At 36.4% G+C, this 19,553-nt stretch overlaps 1 protein-coding gene across 1 annotated transcript in view; it reads right to left on the bottom strand.

Moving 5' to 3' along the window:
* Positions 1-19,553, bottom strand: part of Ccdc15 (coiled-coil domain containing 15) — a 66,109-nt gene that overhangs the window by 24,074 nt on the left and 22,482 nt on the right. The window contains exons 5-12 of the mRNA XM_021206817.2: positions 16,600-16,713; positions 12,860-12,979; positions 11,686-12,396; positions 10,860-10,925; positions 10,128-10,250; positions 8,518-8,628; positions 1,647-1,742; positions 203-306 (exon numbers count right to left, since the gene is read on the bottom strand). Coding sequence (XP_021062476.2) covers positions 203-306; positions 1,647-1,742; positions 8,518-8,628; positions 10,128-10,250; positions 10,860-10,925; positions 11,686-12,396; positions 12,860-12,979; positions 16,600-16,713 — 1,445 coding nt within the window. The remainder of the gene's footprint in view (positions 1-202; positions 307-1,646; positions 1,743-8,517; positions 8,629-10,127; positions 10,251-10,859; positions 10,926-11,685; positions 12,397-12,859; positions 12,980-16,599; positions 16,714-19,553) is intronic.

Genomic DNA, 19,553 nt, shown 5'->3' on the forward strand with positions numbered 1-19,553 from the left:
TCCTCCCCCTCCTCCTTTTTTTATTTTCTTTTGGTGTAGTGGCTCAGGACTGAACCCAGGGCACCATGAACGTTAAGCACATGTTTTACCACTGAGCTATACCATGAGCCCAAACATGGTGATTCCTAGCCCTTGGTGTTAGCAAGCATTCCATTACCCTAACTGGTTACCTCAGTCTCAGAATGAGAATCAAAGAACTTACTTTTCAATCCTCCTCTTTTGTTCCCTTTGTCTGTTCTGTTCTTTCACTTGTTCTCTCTCAATATCCATGAAAAGCTTCCTGTGTCTCAGATACTGCTTTTGACGCTAAAGGAAAGAAGCTAAAATTATCAAGCCCATTCAAACAACTTTGCAAAGAAGGGTAATATTTTTATTCTAAACAGAAGAAAACCGTCAGATAACGAAGTTACATGTGATAAAACCATTAACTTCCTTCTAGATTGACAACAGGACTGTTTTCAAGTACATAACTATTTTGCTAATAGACAAACCAGTAAAAGTGAAAGTTTAGTTTACTCTTAGTAAAAGCTGAAATAATTAATATGATCTGAACACACACACACACACATGCACACGAGTGTATCAGATTGCTCTCAGTATAGTGCACTTGTCAATAGTACCTAAGAAATTGTTATAATTGACACAATAAGGTAATACTACATTTACTCTGTGCTCTCAAGCAGTATCATAAAAGCAGGGCCACAGAGAAAGGAAGGGAGGCACTCTATAATAGAACAATAGCCCACTTAACTTGTAAAGACTAAAATCACATCACAAAAATATACTCCAAGCCAACCAAACATGATAAGAGAAGTACAAAAGAGATGAAGTATATCAAAGTATCATGTTCATAAACAGAATGAGTATAATAAAAGCATGTGCTCCTATACTGTGGATGATCTGTTTATACCTCTGGATTAACGTATTCTCTTTCAAGGACACAGGATACTCAAAGAGATGGCATATCTACACGTACACTTTGGTCAAAGAATCTTAATCTTTAGAGTAACTCTCATTATTGAAGATGCAGCAGAAGAATGTTTCCCATTTGACACTGGCACATGGCCAGCTAGGATTTAAAACTGTTAGTTTAAACTACCTTTTCATTGAAGGGCCACGGGAGCCATACATAAAAGTATTCCTTTACATAAGTTATAGTGGCAAATGTGTACAGCTGGAATTTCACTTGAATCAAATCTTTGATTTCACACAAATGCAGCTTAAATCCCAAGAGTCTATAAGAGAAGTTAAGCATATCATACTGACTTAACATCTTCGGAATTTCTGATTTTCTTTTTCCATTTTTAGAAAATATTTATGTAATTTTACATGTCCCAGCAAGCAACATGCATTTTGGGTTACTGAAATCTTTCATTTTTCTTGTGTATGTTGGCAAAATGTTTTGCATGTATGTATGCCTCTGTACCAAGTGCATACAGTGCTTGCAAAGGCCAGAAGAAGGCATAAGGTCATCTGAGACTGGTGCTATCAGGTGGTTGAGGGACTGAGAATTGAACTCAGGTTCTCTCGAAGGGCTCTTACCTGCTGCGCTCTCTCTCCAGCCCCAGAATCTGCTATTCTAATGAGTTAGACTAGTGAACTGCTTCCAACTTCACACAGAATTTAGAAGCAGCAACATCACATACCTCTTTTTTATCTTCTTCTTGATCTACTCCAGACTGAAATGCCAGCAGAGCCTGCTCTTCAGTGCTCAGTCCCGACCGATACTCCTCATAGACCTGCTACAAAGTCCAATGACAAAACATGACAAAACTGCCAAAAGTTCTGTGAATCTTCTCCATGTGTCTGCCTGATATGGCATGGAAGAAACTGGGGCTAATTACCTACTCTATCTTCTAGAACAAGTCTTAATGTTAATTGGTACACCTACCTGAGCATTTCATAAGCTAAGCAATAATTTCTGACTTTTAAAGAAAAAAATTTACTTTAAAATTGCTTATTTTAAAAATTACTGATCTTCAGTACTAGAGGAAGGACTATGGAAGCAGACCACTCCAGGCAACAGAATCGTTCGGAGGTGATAAAAGTATTCTCACACTGATTACACTGGCTGCCACCCTGTGAGTACTCACAAAATACAGACTGTACATTTGTACTCACTGTCATACTCACAAATTACATGCTCATTCAAATCTATATGGAACCCCAACAGTCACAGCACCCATGTGGTCCTTTGCAGACATGCAAAGACATGAAAGATTTGAGTAACAAAAGAATGCATGTTGCCAGCTGGGGCTGTTTCACCTCTCATAACATAAACAAGCATCTTTTCTGCAGTCTACTTGATGACAAATTTGATGTGCTTTTGTGCATTTTGTTGGTAATTTCTCTGGTAACATGACCCTCACACCACTACAATTTTACTGCAGATATATTATCACTCCTAAGCATAGAAAGGTTGTGGTGTGGATTCAATTTCTAGCACAAGAGACATGTGTGTGCAGTGAGTAGGGGCTGTTATGTGCCTCACAGAGAAAATACATGTGAGATAAGTTTTATTCAGGTTTGAGTTATGCTTCTGCTGCTGGCTGAAATCAATGTTAAGGGATCAACCACATATATTTTCTTTTTGTGGTGATGAGGCTGAAACTCAGGGGCTTGTGCACATGAACCAAACACTCTACTACTGGGTTATAATCCCATCCAAACCATATAAATTAAATCAAGACCTTTACAAAGAAATATGTAAAACAAATATAAAATGTATATTAACTAAATGACTATTTAAAAAGCCATGGTACATATAGTCAAATGCTCTAGAAAAGGAAGCCAGGACCACTCAGTGGAAAAAGACAGTCTTTTCAACAAATAGTATTACAGAAATGGTTATTCATATACAAAAAAAAAATGAAGCTCAGCCTTTAGCATATACCATCTACAAAAATTAACTCATCATAAATCAAATCAAGAGATGTAAACAATATAAAAAAAAACAAACCAATTCTAGTATATATGACTAGAAGAGGGCAAAGCTATTTAACACCAGATTTGGCAATTTCCTGAATATGATACAAAAAATATAGGCAACATTTAAAAAAATGATCTACATTAATACTTGCATACAAATGGACACTCTCAGAGTAAAAAGGTAACATAGGAAATGGAAGAAATTTTCAAATCAGGTATGCTTGGAATATGACATGTTCCCCCATCACCCCAGATGTCCATACACTGGTCCCCAGGTATTGGCACTATTTTGGTAGGCTTTAGAACATTTAGGAGGTAGGGACTAGTTGAAGGAAGTAGCCCATTGGAAATGTGACAGTGAAGGTTATACTGGGTTCCCAGTCCCTTCGTCTCTATCTACCATGACTTGAACATTCCTTTCACATATTGTTGCTACAATGATATTTTGCTCAAGTACCTAGGACCAAGAAACTATGGAGTTAACTTTTCAAAATCATGAACCAAAATAAGTGTTTTCTCCTTTAAGTTGCTGTCCCAGAGATCAGAAGTATTATAGACCCCAAAATAGGTAAGTTAAGTCACTCAAACACTATAAGTCTGTTCTAAAACTGAATGGATTAACTTATGTCCTAACAACAGAGCAAATCTATTTTTCATTGTATCTGTTTTGCTTTGCTCTCTTATGACCCACTTTCCAAATACTTAACACTGTCATCAGCCTTGCCTAAAAAGAAAAGCAAGGGAAAACATTCAAGAAAGCCAATGGTAGGATGACTTCCTACTCATCAGCATTAAGTTTACAGGAACCAGGAATCCCTGGTATTCCTATGGATGGCATCAAAATCATGTAACACAATCAATTACTACAAGAACTGTCAGGCTAGGGGTAGAGCCCCAAAATAGAACATTTGGCCAGCATGAATGAGACCCTGAGTTCCCATCATAAACACACAAAAATTAATCATCAATCCAGTGCTCACCTGACTACAGCTAAATTTAGACTCCCAGAACCACCATGTAAACTTTTCAGCTTGTAACCTCTGACAAGATGGAACTTGAGTGTGAAAACCTTCCATCTCACACTTGCTAGCTTATAAACAAAGCTTTTCTCCCATCACTATTGCTCTAGTGATTGGATTCAGCAGCAGAAAGAGACATTTCAATGTTATATACCCATGTTTGTTAGAGCTTATTCATGAACAACCCAAGTGTCCATTAATGCATGAATAAAATATAACACACACATACATATACACATTATTAAAGATATTAAAATGAAAATGCTGTACCATGCTATAGCATTATGCTAAATGAAGCAGGACAGTCACAAGAGGACAAATATTGTATGAAGCTAAGTCATGAGGTACTTAAAGAATCAGACTCTGAGACTGGAAGCTGGATGGTGCAGCAGGACAGAGTAGCGGGCTTTTGTGTAATTGGTATAGAGTTCCAAATATATAGGGCTAAAAAATGTTTTGGAGACAGATAATTCACAGGCTGTCAAACACTGTGAAGATACTGCCACTGGAGCATATATTTGAAAATGTTCAAAATGAACTGAGTGGTGGCTGAAACTGTAATTCCAATATTCAGAGACTGAGGTAAGATTTCATGTTCAAGGCTAATCTGGGCTATATATGCTATATATGAAGACTCTGTTTCAAGAATTCAAAAATATACTTTTATTATGAATAAAAATGATTTACATGGTATATTTTGCTACATGTCTTAAATATTCATGTATTCTGGGACCACAGGATTTTCCAGGTACTCATCCATCAAGCACTGCACTACTACCCTCAGCCCTCTCTGTTTTTCTAGTGTTTAAACCTTCCACAAGAATTTATCTGTGGATTACATGCACATATCCCAACATTTCATTTTAAATGTTTTATAAGGTTTTTGTCATATAAGAAACAAAGAATTACTTTTTCATATTTCATCATTTCTTCCCCATATTTATTTTTAAGATGTTTTTCCTTTTAAAACTTGTCTATGGGTAAAACTATCTCCCAGGCATGCACTTCTGTTTGTCATAATCTGGGACAGGGGTGAGTTTGGAGCAGTGTCTGTCCTGCTACTGGCTTCCAGTGCATAAATGAAAAGAAGTCACAGACATAAGTTAGAAACATCTCCAAGAGGGTATACCTAAATGTTTATATATTTCTACTACACATAAAAATATAGTATCACAATTCAATAGTTGAAGTTTATAAAGCTAAATAATAGATATACAATGTCATTATATAAAAATTATGTGATATATAACCCAATTAAAAATACATTTGAATGCACACATATATACATGTGTATGTAAACTAAGTGGTCTAGATTGATGAACTTTAAAGTGTTGATAGTAGGTATATCTGGAGAAAAGGAAAGGCTGAGGAAATAGAATATGGAAAGGCAACTTTGATCTTTATTCTGTCTATACTTCTATATTTAAAATTTTGCATTGAAAAATTATTGAAATGAATCCTAACTGATCAATTTGGGAGCACTAAAATTAAATTGGCATCTATAAATGACATGTTCTGTCTAACTGTACTGTGAAAGATAAATTGAAATGGAATAGAAAAGTCAAAGCCACCAGGTGTGGTGGTGCATGCCTTTAATCCCAGCACTTGGGAGGCAGAGGCAGGCAGATTTCTGAGTTCGAGGCCAGCCTGGTCTACAGAGTGAGTTCCAGGACAGCCAGGGCTATACAGAGAAACCCTGTCTCGAAAAACCAAAAAAANNAAAAAAAAAAAAAAAAAAAAGGAAAAGAAAAGAAAAGTCAAAGCCAAGAAGAAGTCAGTTTCCTAGATCAGACAAAGTGGAGGTAGGCACTGGGTGTCAATTAAAAGACCAGTTAAGGAATGGCAAAGGCCTGAGCTAAAATGATGGCAACAAGAATAGAAAAGTTTAATATGAAACTGCCCCAATCTGCCTTATCAAGAGGATCTGAGGAGGCAAGATGACTTAAGGAGTTTGCTGCACAAGCCTAGAGGCTTGATTGAGGTTGATTCCTGGAACTCAAGGAACTGTAGAAGGAGACAGCCTACTATTCTAGTTTGGTTCTCCATTGCTGTGATGGATAAACACTAACCAAAAGCAATTTAGGAAAGGAAAGGGTTTATTTGGCTCACAGATTATGGCCTACCATTGAGGGAAGCTAAGGCAGGAACCTAAATCAGGAACTGAAGCAGAGGCCATGGAGGAATGTTGCTTTCATGGCCCACCTCCCCTGGCTTGCTCAGCTTCCTACCTTATATAACCCATGACCACCTGGCCGTGAGTAGCATCACTCACAGTCTGCTGGGCCCTCCTACATCAAATAGCAAATAAGAAGATTCCTCTCATACATGCCCACAGGCCTATCTGATGGAAGCAATTCTTCGGCTGAGGTTTCCCTCTTCTCAGGTGGGTCAAGACGACAGTGAAGCCATGAAGACTTGACTCTACCAAACTGTCTCTGACCTACACACACACACACACACTCCATGGAATGTGAATTATATTACATCATGCCATAAGCACACAATAATAATAAAATTTTTCTAATTGAAAAGGGATCAAAAATCAAGATACAGAAGATATATAAAAATAATTCCTAGGATTGTATTTTGTACAATTAAGTGGGTAAAGTAACTGCTCTGGAATGAGCACTCAGAAAATCTTCAATTTGGAGTACCTGTAGAATATAAGAATTGAGATAAGTCACTTGGTATTCCTAAATAGATTTCAAAATCATCAAAATAAAATATCTGGCAGCTGAAGTCACAGAAGTAAATGTTATGGAGATGGTAAGAGAGTGGTAGAGAGAGTGAGAGGGTGAGAGGGAGGGAGGAAGGGATGAAGAGAGACATACAGAGAAACTGAGACTATTTAGCAATTTTAAAAATACAGCATACTAACAGAAAACAAATTCAATAAACAGGAAGGCTCAGAAAAAGTAATCAAAATTTTAGGAGTGGATTACAAAAAAGGAAAAGGTTCAGGACCAAGCAGTTTCCTATTTCAATGCTGCAAAGGGTCAGCAGCATATCAGAAGTCAAGTATCCACTGATTTTACAAGAACGGATCTAGGAACCTTCTAAACAGTACTCAAGTTCAAAGGTATTAGTGAGGACAGTAATCAGAATATAGGTAACTGAGAAATTGCCTATATGTCTAAGTCAGTGGATGATAAAACCACTGTCTATAGAACTCAAGAGGAGTCTTATTTTCATTTTGTTTCTGTGGTACTGGGGAAGGAAGCAAGGACCTTGAGCATGCTAGGTAAGCTCTCTACCAATGGTCCATATCTCTCTGGTCCAAAGTAGTTTTGGGTTGTTTGTTTAAATGGAAAACATTTGAGAACATCTATACAAGGGAAGTAGTTTAAGATACATTCACTATATAAGATAATTAATGGCACAAAAGTCTACAAGAAAAAAAATGAATGCAGAATACATATTGAAAAAGAAACCACTCTTGCTCTACTATAGTCAGAATAGGTAATATTGGCAAAAAAATTCAATTATCTATAACTAACAATAGTAATAATTGTGAAAGCTTTGCTTTCCTTCCTTCCTTCCTTCCCTTTTTTTTTTGAGACAGGGTCTATGTAGAACAGGCTGACTTCAAGCTCTGAGAAATCCAACTGCCTCTGGCTCAAGTGCTGTGATTAAAGATGTATGCTACCATGCCCAGCTTTTGATTTTCTTTATGCAAGAAAATTCCTGATAAAGTAAACTAAGGGAGGCTTTAAAGACTTGTGTGGACTTAGTTTCAGAAATATCAGCCTAAAGTCACATGAATGTGTTGTTTCTGGTACCATGTTGTGGGACTATTGTAAGACATATCATCAAGGCAGGAGCACGCAGTAGAGCAAAATGATATACTTCACACAGACAGGAATGAGTGAAACAGGCAGAGGCCAGGAAAAAGGTACATTCTTCCAAGACACACGCCTAGTGATGATCTTCTATACCAGTCTCCACCTCCCATTTATGAGGTTAGTACCTTCATGATCCAATCACTTCTCAATAGCACCACTAGCTGGAGACCAAGCCTTCAAATGAGCCTTTGGGGACATTTTAAACCTAAACTATAACAGACAGAAAGAACCAATAAAGGGCCTTGTTGCTCAGGTCCTTCAGCTTATGTACATGACAATGTTGAAGAAGCTATAACAGAACATCCTAAGCCAATCTTGCAGGCCCAAACTGAAAGTCCCAAAGAGCAGCAATTCAGCAGAAGCTTCAGCCCACATTCTGTCATTTTGACTCCTTTAAAGAGGACAAGAGGAAATCTGTTGATCTCTTTCAGGCACCCTAACACTACTAGTTACCTAGAGCCTTTTATTCTAAAATAATTCATAAAACCTCCAACAGAAACAATAGAGAGGGTAGAAGAATTTTAGTAGATGTGTGTAAGATCACAGCTTTGTGACATTTCTTTTAACACTAGAGATCTTAATTCAGTAGCCTCAAACTTTGGCCAATGCTACCCTAAGAAATTCTGGCACAAGCTCTAAAATAATCTTCACAGCAATATGGTTTTTGATCAGTCTCCCTGCTTACTAAGACGTCTGCAACAGCACATACACTCTGTGGTCTGTCTTACCTGTCGCCTGCTGCATGTGTCTCTCCGTTGTCTGGGCTGAAGACATTCATGGCCACTGAGATACAAATCCTCTTGCCACCTTTCAGTTGTCCTAACAGAGGGCTGCTGGCTCTGAAACACACATCAGATTGTGTAAATGGGGACATAATAGTCAAAATGCTACAGACTTCTGACATAGCCCCATGTAATCTAAATAAACCAGAATGTTCTGATCTATTATATAGCATAAAAGTAGAAATATTTCTTGTCACTATCAAACTTAGCACCATCTGTAAAACGACTGTAAATTTTACCTATAAGACAAGGTATCAGTATCTATCTCCCAGGTTATTGTAAAAAGTCAGCAAGATAATGAATTCAAGGTTCTAAAATCGTTTTGGCTACTGTTAATACTTCATGAAGGTAGCTATCATTTTAAAATGTTATTAATGAGGAGAGCATTTTTTTTTCCCACTGCTTACACCATCTGTACTAAATACTACTCTACCTGCTTGCTGATGGAGTGTGAGTCCTGGATTTCATATAATGCATAGTACTCTGGCTATAACTCCTTTTGCCATCTCTCATCTACCATGTGATACCAGCTTATAGCTCCTGTACTATAAGACAGTATAAATAACAATATAAATTGCCCAAACACGAGGATGACATCTACAGCAGCAATTAAAGCTTATGATGAGGACTGTAGTAGTTTTAATCTATCAGAATGGCAAACAGAACAAAAGGCAGTCTGTTTCTGTTCTTTGCTCTTTATTATTGACCTTAACAGTATACACCTGAAGCAATTACTACACTGCCTGTCAAGTCTTAAGGCCAAATCTAAGCATTTTGTTCTTTGCAGCACCTTCTTCACTCCTTGTACTTATTCTCCTGGAAAGGTTAGGTCTCAAATACTGTGTGAAACATGTGTAGTCTTCTAAAGTACTCTCCCATTTCTCTCCAGATAAAGTCTGTCTGATACACTTGATCAAAACGAACTACAAACTGTGTCGAAAGAAATAATGGGCTCATTATAATACAAGAGAAAATCTTACACTATTGACAGAACAAAGAGTGTGTGTTTTATGTGTCTGTGTCTCACAAAAATTTCCAAACACACCATGAAATAGGAACTAATATAATGAATCCCTGATGGCACCCTTATTAGCAATCTTTATTTTTTTCATCTATGACTTCTCCAACTTTTTTAAAAATTTATTTTCTATGTGTATTTTTCATGTGTAAGCTTTGCCTGTGTGTATGACTGTGTACTGCATGTGTACCTGGTGCCTGCAGAAGTCAGAAGGAGACACTGGATTCCCTGGAACTGTAGCTAAAGAAGGCTGTGAACCACAGTGTGAGTGGTGGGAACTGAACCTGATTCCTCTGGAAGACAGCCAAAGTTCTTAACCCACTGAGCCATCTCTCCAGTGCCTTCTCCAACCTTTTTAGGAGTATTTTAAAGCTAACCACAGATTTTTTTGGCACATTTCAAAATACCTAGACATTTTACTCTTAGCCTTAAGCGTATGTATTCCACATAAAAGCTAGCTTAATAAATCCTGATTGAATTAATGGTCTTTTTTTTTTCTCAGGGTTTATATGGCGCTTATTCTATAGATGTTCTCTACCTGTTCTCTAAGGAAGACTTGGTCCTGGATCTGAGATGGAGCATACTGAGGAAGCTCCAGAGGTAACTCCTTATCCCCCCTCTCTCTTCTCATAAAAGTTGAGGGTTTCTTGGGAAACATGTCCTAAAAGATAATAAAAACAATAATAATGGCAATATATCATGATAATAACAGTCAGGGTAATAAGTCAGTCAAAATCTTGCATGATTACAAAATTGTTTCAGTGAGAACTCCATGGAAATCTTGATGGTCTAAAATCCATGACAATGCTACACTCTTAATCCAACTTTTCAATTTTAATTCTTAATCCTAAACTACACCCAAGAGTCTAACAAACACACCAACCTTAAAATAGCTTAAGGTCAACTACTATATTTTATGTTCTTCACTTCAGGACAATGAGTTTGTGATAATACTGCAGAAATCAACAACAGAGAATGTTCCTGGTAAATTAAAACAATTTAACTGCCTTTTGAGTAGGAGAATTTATTTGACTTGCACGGTTTACTAAATAAAACAGGGCCATATTACCATTAGGTGTAAGATAGAACAGAAAAAGATACCACCAAGAACAGAATTCTTGAGGGTTTACACCCTACGTTCATTCTTCTTAAAGCAGAGTGCCATTCTAATAGAACTCATAACTACATTCCCACTAATGCCATTCTGCCCTACTTTGTCTCTGATAAAGTCTTGAACGTGTGGTTTGGGAGGGAGATACTGATAACTCACCAGAGAAAATATTTCTCTCCCTTTCCCATCTGTTATATCAGAGAATGACTCCTTAGAGTTTACTTCCTAAAAGAGAAAAAAAAATACATTGTGTAACAGAATAATATGACAGAAATGATATTTAAGACTGGCGAAAACCTCAAGGTAATTTTTTTAAATTCAGAGTAATATGAAGTATAATGGCAGGAAGCCACTTTTTAATCAGTTCTCAAGTTCAGCTTAGTCTTTGAGATCCGAGTTAAACCCCAAACAGTTAAGTTTCTGCTAATCTCTGTCCTTTTCCTGCTCTACCTTGCTGCTGATGGAGACCTGATAGCGCCAGGGAGATCTTGACAAACATCAGAGCAAGCACTTAACTCGCTTGTCTACTCTCAGAACTGATTCTGGCTTCTCTATATTTGCTTTAATAAGAGCAAATACAATGTGCTGATTGCTGCATTAAGATAACAAACTGTCAGCTTGGGTGAGAATTTGGCCAACTACAACCCTAAGTGCTGTTCTCACTGCACATCTCCTCCTTCCTTAACCTCTAAATGATCTCTAGCAGAAAGACACAATTGGGTGCTTGTGAGACATGCCTCTTTCCAATTTCCAGCTGCCAAAACAGATGATTATTTTTATACATAAATCTCCCAGAAAGTTGAAATATATTGTTGACATTACATTTTGTAAGAACTCCGAAGTTTTGAAAAAAAAAAAAAAAATCAATCAGGAAACTGCCATTTCCAGCTTGGAATCTCCAAATCAGCTGTAGAGGAATCCTTCGGGTCCTACTGCAAACTGAGAGTCACGTGTGTCTTGTACCCTGCTTCCTGCTCTACTTTACCTGGTTTTGGAGTTGAAGATCCTGCTCCTGATAATTGTGTAGATAATTCTGGGCTTTGGAAAGAACATCATGATCCTGACATTTAGGAAGAACACGTGGATCTCTTTGGTCCTGATATATAGGTAAAATATATTGATGTCTCAGCAGGGGAAACTGTTCTTTAGGTGGGAGATCCTGCTTCTGACATTTAAGTGGATGATTCTGTTCTTTGGGTAAAGCAAGTTGGTTTCTAGGTAGAAATTCCTGGTCTACTGGTAGAAAATGCTGGTTCTGGTATTTAGGTAAAACATTCGGGTAATTAGGGAGAACACAGTGATTTTTGGGTAAAGAATCCTGGTCTCTGGATAGAAAGGCCTGGTGTGAGGGTAGAAAATCCTGGGCTTCCAACTCAGTATTCCCATCTAGCTCAACAGTCTGGACGTTAGGAATGTCCTGAATCTCTGTCTTAACAACCTGGCCTTCTGGCTCTGTAGTCTGACACTCCATTCCAGTGGCCTGGGTGTCTGGCTCAACACCTAGAGTTTTAGGTTCAATTCTTGAAGCTTTAGGCTCAACATCTATGACATCACTCTGAGATTCTGGAAGGCCGCTTTGAACTTCTACAAAATAATCCTGGGCTTCTGGAAGACCAGCCTGAAGGCTATGAGGATGTAATTGCTTTCGTTCATCTTCTTTTATCACAACAGATAAGGGATTTTTGAATTTTACTTTCTAAAAGGAAATATAAATAAAACAGAGACTGTTAGATGGTAACAAAAAAAAAAAAAAAAAACCACCAGATTTTTTTCTGAGTCCTAAAATAATACTAAATGATATCATAATCAAACAAAACTATAATAAAAGATGAAACATTAGTATTTGTTCAACTTTAAAATAGCCTGAGTCAATGTAAATCCATTTAGTCAAAAACTTTAAAAAAAAAAAAACTTTTTTGCATTACTGGTGACTGAACTAGGGCTTCATGCATAACAGACAAACACTCTACCCCTGGGCTACATACTCAATCCTCTTTGTATTTTGGGATAAGGTCTCACAAAATTGTTCAGGCTGGCACTGAACACTGAACACTGAACAGGCTCACTCTGTATCCAAGGCTGATGTGGAACTTGTAATCCTCTGCTTCAGTCTCCCAAGTAGCTAAAACTGAGAACCCTGGATTATTTTATTGCCTTACCTGAACTTTGCTGAAAGCCTTTTCTTTGTCTTCAGAAAGGAGATCCTGCTGGCAGCTCACAAACAAAGTATCTCTCTCCTCACTTACAGCAACAAATGAAATTTTCCCACAGCCAAGGCCCTAAAAAAAATAAAATAAAATAAAGCCCCACCAAATGTAGCAGTTATTACAAGTAGAAACCATATATTTACAACAAAACTTTAAGAACAATAAGTCTTTAGATACTGCAAAGAAGTCTGACTTCTAACAGAAGAATGTATTCAAATAGCATTAAATGTTTATAAAATACACAGCTATACACTTTAAACTATAAAATATAATTAAAAGAAAATAAAGATCTAAATACATGAAAAGATACCCCACATTCATAGTGGGAGACAATATTGTTCTTTGGCAGTATTACAGAATTTGGTGGACAATCTGTAGTCCCAGAACTTGAAGGTAACAACATGAACTCATGAGTGGATACCAGCCTGGGAAATATCCTCAAACCTTATTGAATACACACACATACACATACACACACACACACACACACACACACACACACACACACACACACACAAACACAACCAACCATGGGCATATTTCCAACACTGCAGATTACAGGTTGATCTACAGACTCAAGAGAATCCCTATCAAAATGCCAGCTGGCTTAAAGAAAAAAGCAAGACAGAAAAAAACAACAGAATTAACAAGAAAATCATACAGACACACAGATACTAGTTAGAAAGATGAGGGGTAAGAAACAAACCCACACATTTATAGTGGACTGACTTCTGACTTCTGAACTGCCACCAGGAAAGTTCAATGGGAAAAGAACAACTCTTACAGATGGCATTAAGACAACTCGGTATCAAATGAAAACAGAATGAAATGAACAATGTCTTCAATTCTCTCATGAAAATCAACTCAAGATGAATACAGACCTCAAAGTAAGAGCCAAAAGTCTAATGTACTTAGAAGACATAGGAGTAAACCTTGATGATGGGTAATCGATGGGTAGGAGTTACAGCACAGGAAGTTCAAACAACAAAAGACAACAATAAATTAGCAGCCTATAAATGATGCTACTAATAAAGTGAAGTGATAATATACCGAATGGGAGAAGGTCACATGTCTACTTTCTAATAGATTAATAGTCATAACATAGAAGGGACATATAAACCTTTACAATAAAAAAAGATGATCCAATTATAATTTTTTAATAGACATTTCTTCATAAGAGATATAAAAGGGCAATAAGTATCTATATTTACATTTCCCTACCTGATTTTCTAAAATGTTCTGGTAATACATTGTAATTAAAGTGCCTACATGGACCTCAAGGTGGGGGTATTCCTCTCGTTTATTTATTTATCTTGATATATGCTGGTTTTCTAAAAAGGGCTTTCTGGGGAGGTAAAACAAGCCAATCTATATATAAATGGTCTAGAGAAAGCAATGTCCTCATGATACTCAATCTTTACGAATGATCTAGAATAAACAGTTGCTTAGAATAAAGGGAAAAATTATTACTTGAACTTAAAACATACAAATAAATCACACATCAACATGTGGAATAAAATAAACTGGAAGAATATATAAACTTTAGAAATGGCAACCTGCTTTGCTAGCCACTAGTCTTGGCAAACTGACAGGGGCCAAACAAGAACATGCTGTACTTGTATCTCAAATTCTGAATGACAGTAACAAATAGATGCCACAAAAGTCTAATAAAAAATGACTGCAGAACTTAACTGAGTTACAATGTAATTCTTTTTGATTGGTAGTTTCTGTCTCACACATATGGGAAGGTAGAATACAGGTCAGATATAAATGAAAGTGTAAGTGTAAAAAAAATTTCACAGATCATTCCCAGTTATATGGAGTGAGTCTATTTCTATTCTTTAGTCTGGAGAAGAACATGGCATTCTCTGGAAACAAGCAGCAAGCCTGAACTCATTATCATCACCATAATAGTAAATTACACTCAAATGGCACCTCTGACGTATGAAACTGGTTTGTACAAGGATGTTATCTCAGGATTAATTCTCTCTTCTACAGGATTAATTATGTGAACAGTATTTTCTCTGGAAAAACACCAATTGAAATGTCTGAGTATATTCCAAACAATGTAGAATATCAGTCTCTAGGGACTAACACCTTTTTCCTGGCATATTAGAAAGTGTCCAATCCTTTTCCTAATGGTACCTGCCAGTGACTCTAACAGTCTGAATTCATGGCAGGTTTAAGAAGAAACAAGGCACAAAATAAAAGTTATTTCAAAAGTCACAACAGGATACTAGGAAAAAGGTACCAAATGACTATATCTAGGATGGGCTACCATATGTGAACATATAGATGCCCGTTTGCTTTTTAAATTTAATTTTTAAATTTGTAATTAATACTGAAGAGGAAGATATTCATAGTTTAGTACCCAGTCAATTACAAACTTAGAGACAGATGTCTTTGAAGGCCATGTTGTAACACTTAAAGAAAAACTAACCGATGTTACCACATATGGGGTCCCATAAGACTATGACCTAATGAATTATGTTATAACCTTTAGTTTGTAAACATATGCACTATGACTTTACACCGTAAGGAAATCAACTAACAACACATTTCCCTGAATGTATTGCTGTAGTTAAGCAACACGCAATGTGTATGGTCTATGCGATATGCCAAGTAGGCACTGAAACTGGGCAAGAAATGAGGAACAGTTTATGGTGCAACACACTAAAAAGCCCAAGTGTCTACTTTACTACATGCTGCCACCAAAACTTCAAAGTTAATGAGCAAACACATGAAAACACACAAATTGAGCATCCACCTAGTAAAATCTGAAATAAGTAGGACATCCAAACAATGTCCTTTTACAAGTATAGGCCTAACTATACTTTTAAGCCTAGATCTACACTTAGTTTCTTCATTCTAAACTTAAGTTTAGAATTAAATTCCTTTATTAAAAATAGTACTCACACCGGGCAGTGGTGGTGCACACCTTTAATCCCAACTCTCTGAAGGCAGAGGCAGGGGGATCTTTGTGAGCCCAGCCTAATCAACAAAGTTAGTTCCAAGACAGCCAAGGTTACATAGAGAAACCCTGTCTTGAAAAACAAACAAAAATAGAATTTACTATTTCCTTATTAGAAAGTAAAACACATATATATTATGAATTAAAAAGATAGAAGGAAAAATCATCTATAATATTATACAAAAATATGAGGCCCTGGATTTGATTCTCAGCAAGTTCAAGGGAGGAAAGGAAGACCAGTACTAACGTCCTATACCATTTCTATCCAAATGTTTGTCTGTACACACAACATTCTCACCCTGTCTCATTTTCTCTTATCACACACAACTTCTCATTTCAGATTCTGGTTATTTATTTATTTATTATATACTAGTACAGAAGTCCCCTGATAGATTTCTATCTTTATTTTCACCAACATAGTATCGACATTTGTTAAATAAACACATATATATTTTAAATTAATACTACAGAGTATGTAATTGTATATCATACTTTTTTCAGCTAAAAGTTTTCCCTAATTTTCAGGTACTATTCAAACATATAATTTTTTTAAAGAATGGATGTACTTAGATATGTCCTAATTTATTCAAGCAGTCCCTATTAAGAGATATTAAAGATTACTTCCAATTATTTTGCATTTCTAAATTATGTTGATACAAAAATAAATTGCTAACTATACTTTCACATATTTTTTAAAACAGCATATTGCAAATTAATATACCTCTTGGGTGGGACAACTTTTCCTTCCACCATTTGGAAGCACTGATGTCTTTTTTTCACTCACAGTTTTAAAGGATGCCAGCTGGTGACGTGCCTGTTTCATAGTTTGACTAAGCTGCCAGGGAAAGGTGGAAAAAAGAAAACAAAAACAGGTTAAAGTCTTAATACCAAATGCACTGCTGTTCCAACAGGAAATCAGGTCTCTATTATTAAAAGATGCCAGACTTAGGACAAGAGGATTACTTGCAAAGGAGACTTTAATCTGCTGACAGTGCTTTATAATACTGCTTCCAATATTCTAAGATAAAACTTGGTAACTCTGTGACTTGATTTAAGGTTTATTAATCAAATCTATTTTAAATTATATATCTTTTATACATAAAATGCCAAATATCTAAATATACTTAGAAATTATTGAGCAAGTACATTCCTTTCCTTTATTCACCTGGCATTAATGTTTTTATTACTCCTTTCTGTAAGACTCCATACCTAGTTTCCCTAAAACTCTTATTTCCTTATTTACATGAATCTTTTCTCTTCCTACCTCACTTTAAACTAACACTAGCCTTTTCTCAGATTTCCTTTTCATCCAAAAAGCCTTTTAAAATATCCTAAATATCATTCCTTCTGTTGCTGTGATAAAAAAAAAACAAAACAAAAAACCCTGACGAAGGCAACTCAGGGATTGAGGTGGAGGTGGGAATAGTGGTTTATTTCATCTTACAACTCCAGGCTATAGTCCATCATTGTAGGGAAACCAAGGCAGGAAATTCAAAGAGTTATTCACATTATAGCCAGGAACAGAAAGAAATGAATGCATTCATGCTCTCTTGATTCCTTGCTTGTAATCAATTTGACTTCTCCTTTCTTGTTATAGTTCAGAACCCCTTGCCTAGGGAATGGTGCTACCCTCAGTGGACTGGGTCTTTCCACATCAATGAACTTAATTGAAACACCCTCCACAGACATGTGCACAGGCCAACCCAATGCAGATATTCCCTCACTGAAACTCTCTCCCTGGGTGATTCTAGATTGTGTTGACAATGAAAGCTAACTGTCACATTGAGTTAATGTAGAATGCACATGTGTATTAAAGAACCAATTTGTTTCAATTATTCTAAGAAATAACTGATATGTGACCATCATATAGTTTTATATTTACTCTTTATTCATGATTATTTTCTTTTACAATAGCACACCCTATTTTATCTCTCTCAAATCTTCAAAGAATGTTCACCTAGAAGAAAAAGAAACCTATGTATCTTTTAATTTTAGGATAAGTAAGGCATCAGGTAAAGGACAAACATTTCCACACTAGTTAAAGGAATTGTAGCAAGGCTAAGAATACTTCTAATACACTCATTACAAAAATGCTACTGGTATCAAGTCTTCCTTGAAGAAAACTGTGACTTACCAATATAATAATCAATACTATATAATTTTTACTAATAATGAGCTAATGATAAAAACAAAAACACTCTTACTACCAGACCTATGTTCCATAATATATCTTCTCTCCTTAGTCCTTGCTTCTAGAGCTACACTTCTAGCCAGATAAAACAATTTGAAACATCACTCCTTAGTCCACTAAAAGGAAGACTTCTGAACAAAGTGCAGAGTGGTTACAGAAATCAAGACAGTCATCCACAATGTAAACACACATTCTGTGCAGTTGGAGTTAAACAACATAGAGTGAGCCATGTGCTGCATTATTTACTGTCAAGTAAAATAAGTTTCAATGACCCACTGGATCACTAGGCCAAGGATTCCAAATGTCTGTTGTAAAGCATCTAAAAACAGGTGTTTAGAATCTTCGTTTCCCATTAATTACTAATTTCTTTTAAAGTCTGAGTCATAAGCTGGTTTTTCAACTGGTCTAGCAGCCAGAAAAAGCACCAGGTTCTGTTTCTCTTTCATTACTCTAACATTTTGCCAAACTTCAACCTTGTGAAAGACTTTTCAATGACACTTTAGCAGTCTGAATACTGGCCATCCAAAAATACTATACCCCAATCCCTGAAACTCTAAATGACACTTTTTTTCTCTCTTTTTCCTCCTTCCCTTTCTTCCTCTTGCTCCGGTCCCCACTCACTCAGGCCCATAGGTTCTTTATTTGTTTCTCATTACAGATAGTTGTGAGCCACAATGTGGTTGCTGGGATTTGAACTCATGACCTCTAGAAGAGCAGTCAGTACTCTTAACTGTTGAGCCATCTCACCAGTCCCTAAATGACACTTTCTAAGGCAAAAAGAGCCCTTGCAGATATGGTTAAGAACACTGATATATGGAAACAATCTCATATTATCCACATGGGCACTAACTGCCATAACAAGTGTCCCTGTAAAAGAACATTAGAGGGAGATTTATCAAGGAGGAAATAATGTGAAGATGCAGGCAAAGGCTGATACAAGAAAAGGCATGGCAGTAGATGAACACCAAAAGCTGGAAAAGTTAAGGAACATATTTTCTTCTAAATTCTGTAGGTGTGTAGTTCTGCTGCTTCCTTGATTAGGATCACGTTTAGATATCTAGCGTCTACAACCATGAACAAATACATTTCTGATACTTGAAGCCACTTAAATTGGGTAATCTGGATGTACATAACACAAAACACAGAAAATAGCTATTACTAGTATAAAATTACTTAAAAATTAAAAGAAACTAGTATAAAAGAACACTTGTATTGCAAGATAATGGTAATTACTATGTGTATGTACTTATATGTATATGTTTAAAAATATATTCAAAATACAAACTTTAAAATTATCTTTTTATACAAACTCATTCTTTTACCAGCTATTACTTATTAGTAACAGACTTGGACTAAATGATTAGCCAAGACTTAAACTTGTTAGATGGAATGTAGCAGAAGATGGCCTAATCAGCCATCATTGGGAAGAGAGGCCCCTTGGTCTTGTAAACTTTATATGACCCAGCACAGGGGAAGGCCAGGGC

Source organism: Mus pahari, chromosome 10, assembly GCF_900095145.1.
Source record: "Mus pahari chromosome 10, PAHARI_EIJ_v1.1, whole genome shotgun sequence".
Taxonomy (NCBI): Eukaryota; Metazoa; Chordata; class Mammalia; order Rodentia; family Muridae; genus Mus; species Mus pahari.